The sequence below is a fragment of the Microcaecilia unicolor genome, chromosome 2 (assembly GCF_901765095.1).
Source record: "Microcaecilia unicolor chromosome 2, aMicUni1.1, whole genome shotgun sequence".
NCBI lineage: Eukaryota > Metazoa > Chordata > Amphibia > Gymnophiona > Siphonopidae > Microcaecilia > Microcaecilia unicolor.
In genome coordinates, this window is record NC_044032.1 from 201,048,099 (window position 1) to 201,069,540 (window position 21,442).

Consider the following 21,442-nt stretch of genomic DNA (forward strand, 5'->3'; position numbering starts at 1 on the left):
TTTGCTGATTTTAATACCACAGGCGTTTGGACAGATAGAAATTTCCAGAGACACGGAAGATAGCCTTTCTAAGAAGCTACCAATTTTGGATCAATCAATACATCTTAATTGATAATAAATACAATGGCAAATGTGGCAGCAAAGTAATATATGAACTCTTAGTCACTTGGTGATAGAAAGAAGATTTCAAACAATAGGAAGGTTACATCAAGAATTTAATTTGCCTTCTCTAGACTTGGTGACAGTTACAAAATTCCCTTTGTGGTAAAGACTTTTAACTGTTAGATCTTACAGAAGAATGAGAGATTGAAGACATTTTTCTACAGACTGCTAGGTGTCCAGAGGCAGGATCCAGATTTTAATAAATTGTTACTATCAACTGTTACTGCTCCCAGTATAGGTGTGTAGAAAATCCGAGAACATGAATGGACTTTCCCCCCCCCCAAAAAAACAAAACAAAACAAAACAAAACAAAACAATGGAATGTTTGTTGGTCCAATTAAGTTAGAATTTCCCAATCAGCATGTGTTACACAATCAATGTATGCTTTTTGTCCATAGGGCTTATTTTACCACAATGAAAGTTGCACATTTTCCCCTGTTGAGGGCAATAGGTGTTGGAATTATAAGAGATTTGGGCACCCTGGTTCATTTATTTATATTTGTCCATGCTTGGAGTTACACTGGAGCAGCATATAGGAAAGGATTTATGGAACCTGGAACTTTCAGATACCATTGTCCTTTAGAATCTCATACAGAAATCTAGAGGGCTTACTGAGAAGCATTATTATTTGATTTTTTGCCAAGTTTAGCCACAAGTGTTGCTATAAACAGTTGGAATGGAATATGTCAGAATACCTGGAAATGTACAGGCATTTCCGATGTAAATGGACTGCATTCTTAGTAGTGTCAATGGTGTCTGTTCCCAATTCCAGTGAGTAGAAAATGATTGTCAAAATTCCTACCCCAACATAGTCCTATATTTCACTTGAAAAGCATCTTCAGGAGATCGGACTATAATAATATAATGATGGGTCTTCAAGAATAAAGGACTCACATTTGTCACTGTCTTGAAGGCTCAGTTGTGCTTTTTTTTTCTTTTGCTCCTGGTGCTCAGACTATCAGATTCAGCGTAACAAGAATGCAGTCCAGTTACATCAGGATTTACAAGAAATAATAAGCTGTGAAGCTTTTATTATTTTGATTTTGTAAGGACTTTGTACCTATATATCAATTAATTTTTTCCAGGACTGCTTGGTGCAATGAGTGACATCAGGCTGGAGAGTCTGAGCACCATCACATTTATATGTTTTATTAATTATTGATATTGTTTAATTATCCATAAGATACTGATAGGTAATTACATGTGTCAGAATACTTCAGCAGACTTGTTACAGCAATTTGTATGATGCCACATTACCTCAGCGGAAAGTGCTTTACTGATTGCATGTGTTTTACAGAGTGCAATTCAAAATGATTATTGTAATGTATAAAATTTGAAGAATAGATTCACCTACTACATAAAATCATTGATACAATTATTTGAGACTGGCCTAGTAGTGAATTGATAGCAGCAGGTTGAGATTTGTTTTGACCATGGCTTGCAATTGTGTTTTTTTTTCAGTTCCAGGCCAAAAGTTGTGGACGTCTTTACAAATTCATCTTCAAATTAAGGTGAATTGCTTAGTTCTCAGGAGGAGGGTAATATCTTAGCTGTTTGATTTAGTTTTTTTATAGTAGGGGGGATACATGATATAAACATCTTTCTTTGACAGTAAGTGTTCCTTAGTAAAGAGCAAAGAATCCTGACTCTCATAAAAACTTATAGAACACTAGTAAAAATGGCCCGTTTCTGGCGCCGATGAAACGGGCGCTAGCGGGCACGGGACTCCCTTCCCCTCCCCTTCCGGTACCTGTTCCATTGGCCCAGGAAAGAAAGAGCCCCCTCTTTCCTTCCGTAGCGGTGGCTTCCTTGCTGCATGGTGTGGGAGTCCGGCTCTCGGCATTTCAAAATGGCCGCTGAGAGTTGAAGTCTCGCGAGGCAGCTTGAACTCTCGGCAGCCATTTTGAAACGCCAAGAGCCGGACTCCCACACCATGCAGCAAGGAAGCCACCGCTACGGGAGGAAAGAGGGGGCTCTTTCTTTCCTGGGCCGACGGAACAGATACCTCTAGACCACCAGGGAGACACGCATAAGGGGAGGGGAGGTGACAGGGAGGGAGGGAGGTTGGTGAGGTTAAGCGTGTGCTACCGTGGGCGGGGCTATGTGGTGAAAGGGGTGGGGTTCATGTGCACGTCAGCGGCAGCTGGGATTTGTTGGAAGGGGAGGAGTAGGGAAACACGCTCCGCGTGTTTCCCTACTGCTCCCCATGCGTAAATTTGTTTTCGTGTTCCGCCCTCGACGTCATCACGTGTGACGCGAGGGCAGGGCATGAAGATGTTGTGGTGGCTTCACCACCATGAAACCACGAACCGGTGTGTGAGTGACTTCAGTGACGTCAGTGTCCTCAGAACGTTGAGGCTGCGTTTTATTATAGTAGATTTAGGACCCTTTTACTAAGCTGTTTTAGGAATTAGCACATGCCTTAAACAGGACATGCTGAAGTGTTCTATGTTAGTTTTGCCATCTGTATGAGCTCAGCATGCAATATTTCTTTTCTTATTTTTTTTTTTTTGGGGGGGGTGTCAAATGTGGAGAATAGGCATGGATTCACTAATCAGCTAGCACACTGACATTACCACCATGCTGATTAATGTGTCCATAATGGGTGAGCAGCAATAGTGTCCTAAATAGGAGGCAACAAGTGCTTCTGCAGTAATCTTTTTAACTGGCCAAGCGCTAATGCTAATATTAGCGATGTCCAGAAATAAATCAGATACAAGCCCTTTATGATGGCCATACTTAGCCCATTTCTTAACACAGCTTAGTAAAAGGACCCCTAAGATTGGATTGCAATCTTTCAGTCTAAAGAAATGTTCTCATTTGTTTTGCTAAGCACCATATCTGCTGGAAAAATAAATGCTTGCATCATAATGTATTAGGCTGATTATAGTTACTGAAAACCTTATACACTATCCCCCCCCCCCCCCCCCCCCAAGTACTCAGCAGGCAGCCTGCTTTGAATATCTGGGGTTTTCAATGCCGGCTAGTTTAAGTCAATATTCAGACTTAGCTGACCTTGGGTTACCGAGCAAAGATAGGCTTGCCTTTTCTGTGGCCTTATTGGGCTGCTAAGCCTGGTAGTTCAGTTCCGAATATTGGGACTTAACCGGTCACACCCCCTGAACACTCCCAACATTGCCAGCTTTATTTTTGGTGCTAACCAGGTATTTTCAGTTGCAATAACCGGTTAAATGCCACTGAAAATTACTGGTTAACCACTAAGAAGTGAGTTAACTGGTCGATGGCTGTTCCTGGCCAGTTAACTTGTGCTGAATATCTGGCCCTATATTTCAAAAAAATAAAACCCTATACTAAGCTTGTTTTCTGCATAACTTTATCAAAACTTGACCAATCTCAATTACATTCAATTACATCCTGAGTAAATTTGCAATAAGACCACACTCAGGCCAGCCACCTTATCTAAACAACATCACTTTACTACCTGGTTCTGCAAATGTCAGGATGTTTTCTTCTGTGTGACCTGATCAGACCAAACTACTTCCTGGCTGATGATCAGTTGAGCCCATTTCTTACAATTCTTCAAAACATATTCTTACTCTCTTCCACCTCTTTTCTGGAAATTCTTGCACCAGTCTATAAAAACCATAACCTTTCACAAGATACAAATTTTTAATAAGAATAAGGTCCTCCTGCCCAAAAACCATGGTAACTGTTTAAAGAAAAATGGCATCTGCGCAATTCATGAGTATAATTGCTAAGTAGTGGCAATATTGTTAAGATGAGGTGGCCAGTGTAAGTGTAGACCTATTGAAAATTTGTTCAGGATGATATATTACAATATTTATTTTAATTGGTCAAATTGTGACAGGGTAATGCAGAGAAAAGCCAACAGGATGCTAGGAATTATTAGGAAAGGGATGCAAAATAAGACCAAGAATATTATAATGCCTCTGTATTGCTCCATAATGTGATCAAACCTTGAGTATTGTGTTCAGTTCTGGTCATCATATCTCAAGAAAGATATAGCAGAATTAGAAAATGCTCAAAGAGCAACCAAAATGATAAATGGGATGGAACTTCTCCCATATGAGGAAAGGCTAAAGAGGTTAGGGCTCTTCAGCTCCGAAAAGAGACGGCTAAGGGGAGGATATGATTACGTTCAATGAAGTCCTGAGTGGTGTTGAACAGGTAAAAGTGAATTGATTTTTCATTCTGTCAAAAGTATAAAGACTAGGGGACAATGAAATTATATGGAAATACTTTTAAAACAAATAGGAGGAAATGTATTTTTTCATACAAAAAATAGTTAAGATCTAGAACTTGCTGATGGAGGATGTGGTAATGGCAGTTAATGTATCTGGGTTTTAAAAAATGTTTGAACAAGTTCCTGGAGAAAAAAGTCTGTAGTCTGCTATTCAGAGAGACATGGGGGAAGCCACTGCTTGCCCAGGGTTTGGTAGCATGGAATGTTGCTGTTATTTGGGTTTATGCTAGGTTCTTGTGACCTGAATTGGCCACTGCTGGAAGCAGGATATTGGGCTAGATTGATCATTGGTCTGACCCAGTATGGCTATTCTTATGTTCCTATGTTCTAAAGCAAGCTTTCTATAGGTTTTACAGTATATAAAATTTTAATTTTTTAATATGCACAAAATGAACACAAATTGTTAATCCAACTATTACTGTTGGTAGCACATGGAAATATGTTATAATAAGATCATTTAGGAAAGCCAAGAAATTGTGTATATTGATAGCTCCTTAGAAAAAAATGAAACACAGTAGAGTGGAGGAGTGGCCTAGTGGTTAGCGCACCAGTCTTCTAATCCAGAGGTGGCCAGTTCAAATCCCACTGCTGCTCCTGGTGATCTTGGGCAAATCACTTAACCTTCTGTTTCCTCAGGAACAAACTTAGATTATGAGCCCTCCTGGGACAGAGAAATATCCAGAATACCTGAATGTAACTCACTTTGAACTACTACTGAAAAAGGTGTGAACAAAATCTTTTTTAAAAATTAGTATTGTTGCATATCAAGCAGATTGACTGCAGTGCAGGAAATAGAGGTTAGCTATGTATCAATACAAATACCATGGTTGTAGACAGTTGGAGTAAAAAGAATTTTACTATTAGCCTATGTATGTATAGACTTTGTGTTTCAGGGTGCTTGAAATGACTATCCTTGTTCACAGTACATTTGGTCCAGCAGCTGGTGCAGTAGACCACAGGTGGTGAAAAGGAACAAATTGCAGAATCCTTAGGGCAAAGCTGTACTCCAGCATGTTTTCGTTTTAAAAATATAAACAAGTCACTTGTGTTCCCAGATTGGCTGCTTGATCAACAAATCTATTAAACCGAATATCAACAGAGTTTAGTATATTTTTTGTAAACATGAATTTCATTCAAATACAACATAACATTCACATTTGGCATTTTTTTCTCTACAGGGTTATCAAATTTTCAATATCTCAGGCAACTTCAGAGACCTTTTTTATACTAACATTGCTGCTGAAACTTGCTAGATTTTTCTCAGGCTTTTTGATCAGAATTTGGCTTCCTCATACAATAAACCTAATCAGTATTTGCTCCAGCTTTTATCATATAATTTTGCTAGCAGAATACCCAATCTCTTGTGAACATCTCTGAAGATACTTCTGCTTCCTCTTCTTTGGCTCACAGAATGAACACACTCTATCAGATAATGATTCCCATAATTTTGGTGTCAATGTCCTTCCTGAAAACAAATGGTGACTCTTTAGCAGAAAGTTAGCAGCAGCTCTGTCCATGCTAAATATCCATTTCTCCCCATACTTCTTCCAAATCATTAGATCATTTCTCTGACTGCTGAATAATAAATGAATAAAAAGAATTGTGATTTTTTTTTAATTCAAAATGTCTTATCCATGCATTGAGTATTGATTGGCTTTCATTGGAGTTCTCACATCCAAGGTTCATGAGAATCTGCACTAAGTGCTATTCTATTAAAGGTTGGTTAGTGGTACGAGACCTTTATATAATTAGCACTTAGCATGGATCTTAACAGCTCCTAACTTTGGGCGCCATTTGCTGAATCTGGCCCAGTATGAAAACCATCATATATGTGCTCCTACGTGAACTTCACTTTGCCTTGGACAAAGAGAAAATAGTTCTAGTAATATCACTTGCTTTATCACTGCCTTCAACTTAGTGGACTTCATCCTGCTCTTACAAATGAGTTATCAACATTACAGATATAGTTTTTCATTGGTTCTCATCCTTCCTTCAAGAAAGATCCTTTACAGCTATTTCTTCTTCTTCTTCTTCCTCCACTCCCCAAACGCTTTTCAGTGGTGTGCCACAGGGCTTGGTGTAGTTTATATTATTAACATTTTCTTGGGCCTTCTCAACACACTTGTAAAAGATCATGGCAAAAGATATTCTTTTATTCTCTTATACCAACTCATTTCACTCCGCTCTCACAGACATTCAAAAATGCTTGGATGCTGTTGCTGCTTGGATCTAATCATTGTATTCTTAACTCCTCTAAGATGGTGGCCTCCTGGATCACAGACAGATTTTCACTAAGTTCAACACTTGAGGCCATGACTATTACCCTGGTGAATCACCTTAAGGATCTAGGGGGTCTACATTTATCATCAGTTGTCCTTTGAAAGTCAGGTCTCAGCAGTAATTTAAGAATATTTCTTCTGACAGGGACAATTTTGAGCTGTTTGTTATTAGTTAGACAGAATTTCCCATAATCTTTGGTATGTTTTAGTAGCTTCACGGTTAGTCCGTTGCATTTCTATCTATGCTGGAATTCCGTTTCATTTGATTAAGCAATAAGAATCTTGGGCCATACCAAAAAAATAAGATCATAATCCACTTCTTATCCATCACTACTGCCTTCCATTTCAGTACGGGCTTAATTTAAAATTCTCATGAGGATCCATAAAGGGCTCCACAATGATATACCTACTTTTCTCTCATACTACATGATGGTGGACTGTGTGTTCTTCCTGTTTCCTATGCACAACTTGATTCCACTCACCAGTGTTTTCTATTATGCTGTGCCACTACCTTGGCTGAAATGCCACACATCTGCATGCTTCATAAAGTCTGCTCATAATTGCTGACTCACCCCAACCCTAGCCCTGGAATGCCTCTGCTCAATCCCAGAAAACATACACACAAGCTGTAGATCAGGAGGACAATTTTATATGAGCCTTTCTCTGTACATAAACTGCTGGATTTTATATACTGTGCCTAGCGTTCCATGCTGAAACCCGTGTAATCTACAATAATGTGTGTAACTTAATTGGCTTAGCACTTAGCAAGCAATAATGAGCACTAATTGGCAGTAATTAGAATGTATGTGCATAACTCGCGAAGCGTATTCTGTAATGCACAGCACCTAAATTCTAGTGCGAGGATCCAAAAAGGGGTGTGGTTATGGGCAGGGAAATGGGAATGTTGTGGGTGTTCCAAAATTTACGTACACTGTTATAGAATATGGCGCCTGTGCACCTAAATCTATATGCCGGTATTTGCACCACGTTTCCCTTGGTGTAAATGGATGCGTGTAGTTCTAGGAGCTGGGATATGAACTAAGTATATTCTATATACTGCGCCTAAGTCTAGGTGCTGCTTATAGAATATGCTTTCTGAGAAGTTCTGAGAGAAGAGGACATTTCTCTGGGTATGTGACATTATTTTGTTCTGTGCTTGCTGACTTAAAGGTTGGATTTAAAAGAGAAATTATAGATTATTGATAAACACAGATAGAATTAAAAAAAAAGAAGCAAACTTTATTAGCAAGTCTCCATACCCTTTTCCCCATAGTTTTAAAACTTGAGTCTTCTGCCACAGCATTAACAGAATCTAGAAGACACAGCAGGACCTAGTTCAGTTCTCATTCTGACCCACCATCCCCAGCTCACACCCACCCCTAGCTCAATTCTTCATTTATAGTCAATTATTCTAAATGGGACAATAAGGGGGGGGGGGGATTTTCATTAGAGCTTAATTATTTAATTATTTTCTGAGAAGCAAACACTAAATAAATTATAACAATTTTAAGGCTCTTTATATTCATTTGATATCCCAAGTGCCTTAAGAAGTTTTAATTAAACAATTCTATAATGCTAAGATGCAGACAGCAGTCCAGCAGCGAGAGGGGTGCTATCCAGTCTTTTGAATTGACTATCACATATATGATTATCTCCCAGTTGATGAGAGGATATGTGTATATGTTCGATGCAAAGAGCTCCTAGATCTCAGAGAATGAGTCCATTCTCTTGAGGCTAGAATAGCAGACTTGGAGGAGCTGAGGGAGACAGAGAGGTACATAGAGGAGGCCTACAGGGATTTTGTAGAGAATTCCCACCTCCAGTCTGGCAGGCCCTGTGCTGTCTTGAAGGAGGGAGGTCTTCCAAAAGGAGAGTATCACCCTGCTGCAACTGGAAGTTATCCTGTAGCAAGGACCAGCCCACTGGGGGATGCAATATCCTCTCACACTGAGGATGTGTCTCCAGGATCTTCTGCCCAGGAGGAAAGAGTTAGGATGGCTGTTGTAGTTAATGATTCGATTATTAGGCATGTAGATAACTGGGTGGCTGGTAGAAATGAGGCTAGCCTGGTCACTTGCCTGCCTGGTGCAAAGGTAGTGGACCTCATGCATCACCTAAGTAGGATTTTAGATAGTGCTGGGGAGGAGTCTGCTGTCTTGCTACATGTAAGTACCAATGACATAGTAAAATATGGGAGAAAAGTTCTGGAAGCCAAATTTAGACTCTCAGGTAGAAAGCTCAAATCCAAAAACTCTAGGGTAGCCTTTTTCAAAGAGCTCTTTTGAAGTTCATTTTTTGTACAACATGTTAAATGGCTGTTTACTATGCACATATTAAGGGTGCTGTTTTACCAAAATGCACTAAACAGTTAGCCTGTACATTTGCATGGTAACTGCTACTGCACTGGCATGACAGCACACAGTTATTCGTGCATTTAGCTCCATGTTATATTAGGGGCAGTGGCAGCTCAAGGGGTTATGGCAACCTGAGCCAACCACTGTTCTGTTGCCCCACTCATCTGCTTTGACACCCCTTCTGCCCCACTTCCTCCTCCTCCACTCCTACCCTAGAAGCATCAGATTTATTTCCCTCCCTGCATCTCTATCCCCCTCTCCTCCCCTCCTGTTCCCTCCAAGAACAGCATCTCCCACTTTCCCACAGCTGTATCCCCCTGTATCTTAAAATGTATCTTTTGTTCCAGAGATCACTGGCAGCAGCAGTGATTTATACACAGCCAGCTGCAGAGTCTTTCTTGTGCCACATCCTGCCCATGCAGAAATAGGATGTTATATCAGAGAGGGCAGGGTACTACAGATGAAAGGCTCTGGGGCTTGTGGCATGCTGCATATATAAACACTGCCAGCAACCTCTGGAATATACAGTAGGGGTGGAGGAGGGGGATGAGAAGGGGGATATGCTAAACTCATGGGGGAGGCACTGGACAGCGGGGTGGGGGGGGGGGGATTACCTTAATGTTGTTGTCAGCAGCAGAAAATTTTGACACCCTTTATGTTGCCAGTGCATGCGCCTCACTGACTCACCTGTTAAGCTGGCCCTGTTTAGGGGGTGGGAACTGTGTTGGTTATGGGTTGAGAATGAGCATGACCTGCACATTGCAGTTAGCATAAAGTAGGTATGGTACTCCAACTCCCATTTTGTAAATAGCACAAGTGTGCTTAGCACCTTTTCAAGAGGAGGCATTAACAGGGGAATTCTACAAAGGGACACCTATTTGTAGGCACTGTTTTTAGCATCTCTACTATAATAAAAAGCACCTCTAACGTTCTGAAGCTTAGCACATGCTAATGGACATTAGCGTGCACTAAATGCTAAGAAGCCGTTATATACCTATGGGCTTCTTAGAATTTGGCGTGCGCTATTGCTATTAGTGCATACTAAACTTTAGTAAAAGGATCCCATAGTCTAAAAAAATCGACAGTTCACAATATACTGTATAAATATGGGAAAAGCGAGACAGGAAAATTCAATAACCAGGATAAAAGACAACTGAAAAGGAACAGTTACAATTTAAAAATAAATAAAACATAATAGGACTGGGTGGTAAATAATATTTTATACTAACTTTTATTAAAGAGACCCCTGGAACATGTAAAAATAATACAACTTCAGAAAGATGATCATTTTACTGCTATACATATATGTCTTAATTTATTCTCTGTTTATAGTAAGGTATATTATTTAAATATTTCAGCATTTACCTGTAGGTAATATATAAAAAACAATATGACATGCCATGTAACGAAATAAGTATAATGTATGCAATTCCATTGCAATTCCTGCATTTTTCAATGTTGTTCTTAATACATTTTATGGCAAGCAGTCTCCATCTCCCCCTCTGCTCTAAAATGTTTAAGCGCCATCTGAGTTGTACGAATCAATAAAAGTGAAAAGGTGATAGCCTTAGCAGCTCTTCTTCCTGAAATGTGCCAGCAGTGTCAACCCTCATAAATCTAACAGCATTGAAAATGTGTGCAATGCAATTCTTTCAGTGCATTTTTAACCCATGAATCTTATTAGCCCTTTGTGATCTTACAATCTAAAAATGTGTGTGCGTTTTCCATTTTTCCATATGTTGTAAATCAGTGCCTGGGGAAAAAAATGAATTCAGTTCTGAAAATTTAAAGATGAGATCCCATTTAATGATAGTTTGCCATTTGATGAAATATGCGTTGATCTCCCAGTTTATTTTCCTATGTCAATGCTCAGTCACTGGAATTAAAGAGGTCCTTTTATTAAGGTGCAATGAAAATTGGCTTGCTGTAGTGTAGGCACACACCAATCTATTTTTCAGCGCGCCTGTACAAAAAGGCCTTTTGAAACTTTTTGCCAAAAATTGATGTGCGGCAAAGTCAAATTTGCCGAGTGTCCATTTTGGGTTTGCGACCTTACTGCCAGCCATTGACCTAGCGGTAAATTCTCATGCAGTAACTGGGCGGTAATAAGCTACGCATGCCAAATGCCACTTGGTGCACATCCGATACGCGTGGCTGAAAATAAAAAAAATTTTTCGACCGTGTGTATCAGACAGCGCCAAAACTGAAATTACCACAAAAGCCACATGGTAGCCGTGCGGTTACTCTATTTTGGTGCACGTTGGGCGCGCATAGATGCTTATGCGGCTTAGTAAAAGGGCCCCATAATGTTGCCATTAACATGCAGAAAGGAAATGCACTTTAAAAAGAATAGATTTAAAGATGACTGTATATTGCAGACCCATTTGAACAGGAAACATTTGAAGAATGTGCAGGAGGTACATGACTATAAACCATTGTGTCACCAATAATACAGTTCCCCTCAGTTCAAGCCATTATTTATTGATAGGTGGTATTGTGCTATTTTAGTAAGTATAATATGATAAAGCAACTGCTGGTGTTTTATTCCCTTTGTAGAACTCTAATGGGTTTGATCATGCAGTGGGTTGAGTATATACTTTAGATAAATTATTCTATTAACATCAAAAAATGTTTTAATAATAATAGTCATTTTTTTTCCTAGGCATTTGCGGGAAATACAAATGCAGACAATGTTGTTAATTACAAGCTCCAGCATTCCATCAAAGCAAGATTCCTTCGGTTTGTTCCTTTGGATTGGAACCCGAATGGCAGAATAGGAATGAGAACTGAAGTATACGGCTGCATATACAGTAAGTTTAAGCATTAAATGAGAACTAAATTGACCCAAATTAGAGTTGAAGCAGTTGCTGACTGAAAAGCTTAATAACTGTAATCTCGATTAATGCTTTAATATTTTTGATTTAACATTATGCTCATGTTTTATTTTCTTGTCTGCCAGCACAGTCAGTCCTGATTAGTTACTTACCAACAATGTAAAAAATGTTTAATTGTGATATAATTTAACCTTTCATGAAAAGTATGATATATAACGGTGTTACCCACAAACCCCCGGATTCTATATATGATGGCCAAAATTGGGCACCAATCCAATATGTGCATCCAAAAAGCCAATCAGTGCTAATAACTTGGTGGTAATTGGCACTATTTGGCACCAATTTGGATTTGCCCACACATTTTGTTAGGCAGTATGGGGTCCTTTTACCAAGGCACTCATGTCAGCGCTTGGGTTTTCTGTGTGCTGCGGCCACTTTTAGCATGGCGGTAAAATGGCCACAGTGTAATAATTTTTTTGTAATGGTCATGCACTAATTTCCCCATTAGTATATGGCCATTCTCGGTGGGGTCCTTACCATCTCCTATTTAGGAGGTGGTAAGTGCTCCTGTGCTAAACGGGTAGTGTGCGGTAAGGAGACCCTCACAGTTTAAACTGTGGGGGTAATAACATTGACTGAGGCAGAAGGCAGTAAGGGTATAGAAAGAAAAGGGTGGTGGGGAAGAAAGGGTGGGAGGGGGAAGGGTGTGTTAGTATGTGAAGTGTGAGGTTTAGGCAGGATAGCAACAAGGGGAAGAAGGTGATTGGTTAGATAAAGGTGATGGGGATTGGTGGAAATATGGAATGGATAAAAGGGGGGGGGGGGTTGGCGGTTAAAAAGTATTAGGTGGGTGAGTAGGAGCGGGTGAGGGTGAATAGGGGTGAGTTTTGCTGACCCTTCCCAGCCCGCCCATTTGGCTGGTGAGTGGGGCACTGGGAAGAGGATAGGGGTAGTTACATGGGGGGGTGGGAGGGAGTAGAGTCTGGGAGATCGGTAGCAGCTTTTAAGGGTGGGGGCCTGTTTTAGGAGAATAAAGAGGCACCAGAGGTGGTTAAGTGAATATTTGTTAACAATATGGAATGGAAAATAACTCGTGGGCGGAACCGCCACGAGTAAGATGTGGCTTGACGGCACCGTAAGGGGGTAATGTGAGAAAAGTCAGAGCCAGTTTCATTACCAAATGGCTTAGCACTCTTAAACCGCTCTGGGAAGTTAACATGGTGATAAAAGATTTGTATGTTGTTAAGGAAAAGTTAAGTTGCGGAGTTGAGTTATATATTGCTATGTGGTGAATAAAGCTGCAGCCAAATGTTATTCCAAATAAAGTGTTGTTGTGTTATTTAAATATAAGGAGTCGTGTGGTAATCGACTGGCTGATGTGCGAATATCAATGTTATGTGCCTGTGCTACCCAATTAGCACAGCCATGCCTACTCTCCACCCATGGGTATATCTCTAATGCTGGAGAATAAAAAAATATTTTGCAGCGTGGGATTAGCACACTCTGAGTGTGAACCTACCACTGGATGCCTCAGTGTGTCCCGCAGCAGTGCCCTTTTAGTGCATGGTAGGCCCGTGTTAGGCCTACCACACCTTAGTAAAATGACACCTATGTGTGCCCAAATCCCATAGCGTGCAGTTCAAAAAGGGGCGTGGCCATGGAAGATTCATGGGCAGGTCAGGGGCTTTCCTTCAATTTGCATTCAGAATTATAGAATACTGGGGACGTGCCCATGATCGAACAGCACTGAGCGCTGATATTTTTCAGCACCCAATTTTGGGTACCATTTACTGAATCTAGTCCAAAGGGGATGCCGTGTAATAAGTGCAACTTCATTATTGGCATTTACATGCATATTTGCCATTATAGAATACTAGCGTAAGTCAGCATTTATGTACCAACACTTTGGAACATCTGCTTACACCATGTCAATAGCTGGTGAAAATGTCCATGACTAAATGTTGCAGTTGCATGCATAACTGTAAGTATTTTATAATGTTAGTGTGTAAGTACTGGGCATGTCACTGATCTGTTCATGCTCCTTCCATGTCCACACTCTCCTTTGCAGTTACGGGCTAAAGGATTTGCACACTGAAGCTGTAGAATTATGACTAAGTGCAGTTATATATGTGACTGCAAATTAGTGTCAATTATCACTAATTAAGTCCAATTACAACTGATTAGTAGTTAGCATCAATTAACGCCTAATTTATCCATTAATTTATGCACATAACTGGCACTATTCTTTAATATGTGTGCACAACTTTGTGTGCTAACAGGGAAGTTCAATAAATGGCAATCAAAGAAAGGTACTGTATGATCTGCACTCAACTTGTATTTTAAAAAGGGCGTATTGTGCAGAGCATCCTTTATAGAATGCTAGCTTAGTATGCTTCTTGTGCCTAACTGGTTGAAAGCATCTATGCCTGCCAAAAGCTGGTGTAAATGCTCACACCCAATTGGTATCAGATGCAGAAGTCCAGGTATTGTATAATATCGCCTATAATTTATGAGAACGCTCCAACTCACACAAACCCCTCCCATGGCCATGCACATTTTTGGAGTTGCGCACTATAAAATGTAAGCATGTGTGTTATAGAATAGGGCATAAGGCAGACCCACGCATAACTCTTAATTACTGCTAATTAAGAGGCCCTTTTACAGAGTGGTGGTAAGCCCAATGTGGGTTTACCGCTCGCTATTCCAGTATTACCACGGCCCAATATGGACACCGGCAGTAGATCCTGGTCAAGCATGCGCTCTATCCTGGAGAAAACACCCTGGAAATGGTTAGCATGGCGGGAACCCAGTGGTAATCAGGCATCACCATGCACCACCTCAATGGGTGGCGGTAAGGGCTCCCCACCGCAAGGCCACACGGTAAGAATTTCATATCACGTGGCCATTTTATTTTTTGGGCTTTTTACCTGCTGTGGTAAAAAGGGCCCTGGTGCATGGGAAAAATGGCTACTGCAGGGCCCTGTTTCCTGCCGCTTGGTAAAAGGACCCCTAAGTGCTGAATACCAATAATTGATTGTTATTGTCTAATTAGCCAATTAGTTTGGGCAACCTTGGAGAAAAGGCAGCTGAGAGGAGATATGATAGAGGTCTATAAAATAATGAGTGGAGTTGAACGGGTAGATGTGAAGCGTCTGTTTACACTTTCTAAAAATACTAGGACTAGGGGGCATGCAATGAAGCTACAATGTAGTAAATTTAAAACAAATCAGAGAAAATGTTTCTTCACTCAACGTGTAATTAAACTCTGGAATTCGTTGCCAGAGAATGTGGTAAAGACGGTTAGCTTAGTGGAGTTTAAAAAAAGGTTTGGACGGCTTCCTAAAGGAAAAGTCCATAGGCCATTATTAAATGGACTTGGGGAAAATCCGCTATTTCTGGGATAAGCAGTATAAAATGTTTTGAACTTTTTGGGGATATTGCCAGGTATTTGTGACCTGGATTGGCCACTGTTGGAAGCAGGATGCTGGGCTTGATGGACCTTTGGTTTTTCCCAGTATGGCAATACTTATGTACTATGTAACCTATACAGAAGCAGGGGGTATGTCTAAAAAGGTGATTGCAAATTTATAGAATGAGGGGAAAGCAGTCTTCTGGAGTCACATCAATCTTCTCACATATCTCTTGTACATTTGTTCTATTTGAATTGATACACTGAACAAGAAGCTTTCAAATCACCCAATGAATCTACCTTCAGCTTCTAAAGAACCTAATGCATAGTTCAGAGAATAGGCACACATCTTGACCATGGCTATTCAATATATTCAGTGTAGTACATAGGATAATGTTTGACATTGCATAATATGTGCTACTTAAAGGCCTTAGTCCCAAAACAGGAACAGTTTTTTAATCCATTCCTCTAAATGGTGCATAAAAATAAGAATTCTAACATGCTGTTTGTTGGCTTAATTTAGAATTCTTTATAATACTCCACTGCCCTCAGGGAGTCCTATTTAATTGATTTCTAGCCTCTGATCCCTCACAAGATAGTTCATTTTTTCCTTTTTAGGAGAGAGCATATTTTCAACAAAAATTGTAATCCCAAGTTTAGATATTGACAGGTTTTATTTACTAATGTCATATTAGTGCTTCATGATTGTCTCTATTACAATAGGACACCATGCTGAGAAAATCTGGGCTAAATTTACTAAACATATGTTTACATGTTAACAAATGGTAATGTAGAGTAATGTGCATTAATGCAATTTAGCATGCATTATTAGTAAACTAGTAAAAAAGGCCCGTCTGTAGGCAAGGAAACGAGCCTTAGGCAGGCAATTCCCCCCCCCCCCGCTCTATGGCCCCCTCGACCCCCCCCTTCCGCGACCCTGTTGACCCCCCCCCCCCCCGTGCCGGCGAAAACCACCCTCCTGCCGCCCCCGCCGTTGTGCTACCTGTGCTTACAACCGAAGTGTTGTTGTGCGTTGGTTCCTCAATCATCTTGTCTGGAAGTTCCTCTGTGTGCGTCTGACGTCAGACGCACGCAGAGAAACTTTCAGCGAAGATGATTGAGGAACCAACGCACAACAACACTTCGGCTGTCAGCACAGGCAGTGCACAATGGCAGCGGGGGGGGGGGGGCATTTTTGGGCGGTCCGGGGGGGATCGACAGGTTTGCTGAAGGGGGGGTTCGAGTGGGCTATAGCGCGGGGGTGACAGATGATCCCTACTCCTCCCCTTGCCTTGGAATCAGCTGTCTTGACGTCAGTGGTGTCAGTGTGTGTCTGCCTCGCAGACCACTTCCAGCTAGGGAGCCACGGTCCCAAGCACAGAACGTTGGAGGTGAGAATTATTATATAGGATAGGATCCACCAACAATAATAGAACCTGCATGAAATAATACACATTAAATTCTATTAATGTGTATTAATGTACACTAATAGGTACTAACATGTTAACACTGATTAGACCTAGTTGTAAAGTAGAAGTTGGTGTCATTTAATTGCAGGCATAAATCAATAAGAAAATGTAGAGCAATACAGAACGATGGCACCCCATACAAAAATTTACCAGTGTTTGAAACGATATCTCATGTTTTAAGGTGCAGAATAGGAATTTGAACCTAAAGAAATATTAAAATACATTAGATAACAATTTAAAATCCAAACAGTAGTACTGTAATAGGTTAAAGTAAAACTAAATCAATATTAAATATATCACAAAAAGAAGTAGTAGACCAACATTAAACTGAATGGATTACAACAGAGCTTCCCATGTGGTTCAGGCCTCTAAATGGGATCACAAAACCTGCATTTCTGGTCACACTGCATGAGCTCTCCAGAGGTGTAACATTATCCTGCTCATTTGGGGGAGGGGGGTCAAACAATTTTATTTGGTTGTGATCACAGGGTCACAGCTACAAAAAAGATTGATAAAGCACAGGTTTAGAAGGCATCTTATCAATGGGTTTTAAAATTATCATCGTTTCAAGAATGGCATTAGACTTAAAGGAGATCTTGAAAAAATATAGCATCATTTGTAGTTGAGAAACAAGAGTAAATGCTATTATACATACTATTATATGATGTTTCTCATCCATGTTGGCACAAATTATACTGCATGGTACCCCTCTGAACATTTCAAAATTGACTTTATGGCTCTGGGAGAGAGGGTGAAGCAGATAGGTGTGTAGGTAGTGTTCTCGTCAATCCTCCCTGTTGAGAGTAAAGGCCAAAGCAGAGAAATCTCATCCTGGGGATAAGTATGTGGCTGCACAGATGATGTCATCAAGAATATTTTGACTTCCTGGACCATGAGATGATTGTCAAAGGTTGCTGAGCAGAGATAGTGTCCATCTATCAAAGAAGCAGCAACAGAATGTCTAATCTACTGAAGAAGGTTTTAAACTAAAATTGTTGGGGCTGGATGATCATGTAAGTGAAACATCATATACCTCTACACAAATGGGAAAAAGGGGCAACATCTGGAATGTAGTGTATACTAATGCCTGTAGTATGGTAAATAAGATTCTTGATCTAGAGGCTGTGATAGAATAGGTTGATTGCAATTTAGTGGCTGACACAGAAACATGGTTCAGAGAGAACCATAACTGAGATAAAGTTATACTGAGCTTTAATGCATTCAAGAAAGACAGGGCATGAAGAAAGGGAGGAGGAGTGGCATTATATGTTAAAGGTAACATTAAAGTGACATAATTGTAGGACGTATGAGGTAAGGAAGAGGCACTGTGGGTCCATTACAGTGGTGTGATATTCAGGCCTTCACAGGCAGAAGTGGACAGAGATTTAATTGAGGACATCCAAAATATAGCTATGAAAATGGAAGTACTACTACTAGGTGATTTTAGTGCCAGATGTTGATTAGAGTATCCCTTTTCCAGGATTGTCTAGAAATAGGGAGATCCTTGGTTCTTTACAGGGAGAATTGTTCCAGCATTCCATAACTGCACTACAGCCACAGAAAAAGTGACAGTTCTGGTCTCTCAATATCTAGTATGGGACACAACCTTAAATGACAAATGCATTGACATCTCTGACCTCAAACTCCAAGCAGGACTATACACACAAAAGTTAACTTTCAGATATTTTTGTGCAGAACTATAGATAGCCCGATGCACATAACGAAGAATTTTAAACTATATTCTACTCTGCACCGAATCCCCTTCGCTCCTGCCCCTAGCATCAGCTTCTTGAAAATGGCTACTGTTACCTCTGTCAGTACTTGCCATGGCCCACATAACTTTCTTATGCAGACTCGGCTGAATATCAGCTGGGCCCGTATAATTTTCATATGCAGGCTCGGCTGAATATCAGCTAGGACCACATAAGCTCCAGCAGCCTGCCTACCCAAAATTATCCCCGGATATTCACAGGGCATATCCACCATAAATTACACCTTTGTTACTGAAAGGTGCTCCATGACCAGGAGGGGGGTCACAATCCAGCCACAAGGCAGCTCCTGACTAGACACTGGTAGTCACAGTCCTCAAGGAGGCAAAGGTCATGCATCCCTGAACTTTCTCAGCTGGACAAACCTTAGGTGCGTGCCTTTCTGCATATCGGGCAGGGCACCGCAGGTTGATGTTAGGCAAGGGGAGGAAGATTTAAAACTGCTCCTTCAGTGTCTCATTGCCTTCACAACTTCATACACAGCTGGCCTCCTGCTCTTCCAGCTGGTCCCTGCCTTGCAGTTCCTACTTCTAGCTCTTGCTCCTGTTCCAGCTCAGCCAAAGCCCATCTTGGGATAAGGCTGCTTCCAGCCCTTTTTCCTGTCCCAGCTCAGCTGAAGCCCATTTTGGTATAAGGCTACTTCCATTTCTTGTTCATGTTTCAGCTCAGCTGAAGCCTGTCTTGGGATAGGTCCTCAGGGACTACAGATCATGCGTATTCTATAACAGTACACATAATTTTCAGGAACACCCAATACCCACCCATGCTCTTCTCATGGTCCTGCCCCCTTTTGTGATCCATGCATTAGAATTTATGTGCACCACTTTACAGAATATGCTTAGTAAGTTGTGCATGTAAATTCTAATGTGCCAATTACTGCCAATTATTGCTTGATAGTGGCCAATTATCAGCGCTGATTAGCTTGTTAAGCAATTAAGTTCCATGTGCAAATCGGCTATGTGTGCTGATTTGCACGTGCAACTTTAGCCACCGTTTATAGAATCCGTAGTTAGATGTCTAGATTTCTTTCAAAAATCTACCCTATTGTACTCAGTAATTATAACAACAGATATTTGAAAATAATTTAGTGTTTCAGAAATATAGGCTCCTTAGAAAAACATAACTTTTTCCTGTGCTTGAATTGTGATTATGACTGCATTTCTCAAATCCAACTAGTTAATACGCCAGCTGGATTTCTAAAAATATGACTGCATAATACAGCTTGCTGAATTAGATAACATTCCGGTTCTTTATGGATTGTCTACTAAGCATATTACTTGTTAATTTTAATTCACTTCAATTAACAAACATTTTTCTCATTATAATAGTAATAATTAATATTATTATGTACTGCCTATTTGTTCCACTACATAGCAAGGGATAGACATTCATTTGCACTAATCCTAATGTCAGAATGCCTTGTTCATTCACTATGCAATGGAAAATTAGTATTTGCTTTTCATGCAGCACAATGAGTTTATTTATGTAGATTTTTCCTCATGCCGTTTCAGTAGTATTTCAAGGTGAGTTACATTCAGACACTGTAGGTATTTTCCAGTTGTACAACCCAGTTGATGGGGAAATTTGATTGCTTGCAATAATCTACTGACTATAGATAAGAAAACATAGTTAAATTGAGTCTCATTTCTATGTACATACTGCATATAGGTAGATGTAAATATGTTGATGATATAGATTTCAATGTATGTGAATATTTTATTGAATATGTGCATCTACCCATAGAGTATGTACACACATTTACTCCTGATTCGTATTTGACTGTAATTGGGAGCTTCAGGGTGATTATTTTATAAAGGCACTTTGGCTCATCTCTGTTCTAGACATATAGGAACCCTTTTACAAAGCGGCGGTAAGCCTAATGCGGGCTTACCACTCGCTAAAAGGGAAGCACCACTGGGCTACCGCAGCAGCCCGGCAGTAGTTCCCACCCCCCAGCATGCACCATTTCTGGCACTGCAGAAATATTTTTATTTTTGTAGCGCGGGTGTGTACCTGCTGGTAATTGGGCAATGTTGCGCCCTGCCCGGTTACCACCGGGATAGCGTGGGAGCCAAGAACTCCCACCCGAAATAGATGTGCAGCAAGTGCTTCATTTGCCGCATGTCCATTTCTTTTTTTGAAAACCTGCCTTTTACCTGACGCAGTAAAAGGGGGCCTCGGTGCATGATACAAACACACGCCAATGACAGCGCAGGTCCCTTTTGCCACAGCTTCGTAAAAAGATCCCATAATTTCTTTGTCTTATGTAAGTATATTTTATTTTGTTATATTGTTTGTTTTTGTACCCCATCTCATTTGGTCTTTGGTCAAGGAGAGGGTATATAGGGTTAGATTCAGTAAATGGTGCCCAAAGTTGAGCACAGGGAGATCTGCACAAAACTAGCATTCTGTGAAAAGCATTCAGGGCAGAGTGACCTTTACAGAATACTAGCTTAGCATGCATTTCCCCCCTAATTCTAAAACAAAATCGTCAAAAATTGCAAGCACAAATTTGGGCTAATTAGTACCAATATTTAGCTTTTTAACAAACAATTATTGGCACTAATTAGATTTAATTGGCATTTAAGCACATACATTTAGGCACAGGATCCACACCTAAAATTTACGTGAGATCTTGAAAAGGGGACAAGGAAATGGGAGGGTAATGGGCCTAATGGGCCATTCATAAAATTAACACATGCCATTATAGAATCACAGGGATACACGCCTAATATAGGTGCGTACATTTGCACCATGTTTCAGTTGGTGCAAATGGCCGTGCTTAAAGTTAGGCATGATTTTCGAACATATGCACTACTCTATAAAATGTGCCTAACTTTAAGCATGACTTATAGAATAACATTTATTTCTGTGCCATGGATAGAATCTAGCCCTTTGTGCCTAACTTTGGGAGCAAGCACTTAAGCCTGTCAAAAGCTGA

The 21,442-nt window shown here is 40.4% G+C and overlaps 1 protein-coding gene across 1 annotated transcript in view; it reads left to right on the forward strand.

The window, feature by feature from the left end:
- Positions 1–21,442, forward strand: part of LOC115463266 (contactin-associated protein-like 4) — a 1,024,538-nt gene that overhangs the window by 372,765 nt on the left and 630,331 nt on the right. Inside the window, 1 exon segment of the mRNA XM_030193620.1 lies at positions 11,683–11,830. Within this exon segment, the coding sequence (XP_030049480.1) occupies positions 11,683–11,830 (148 nt within the window).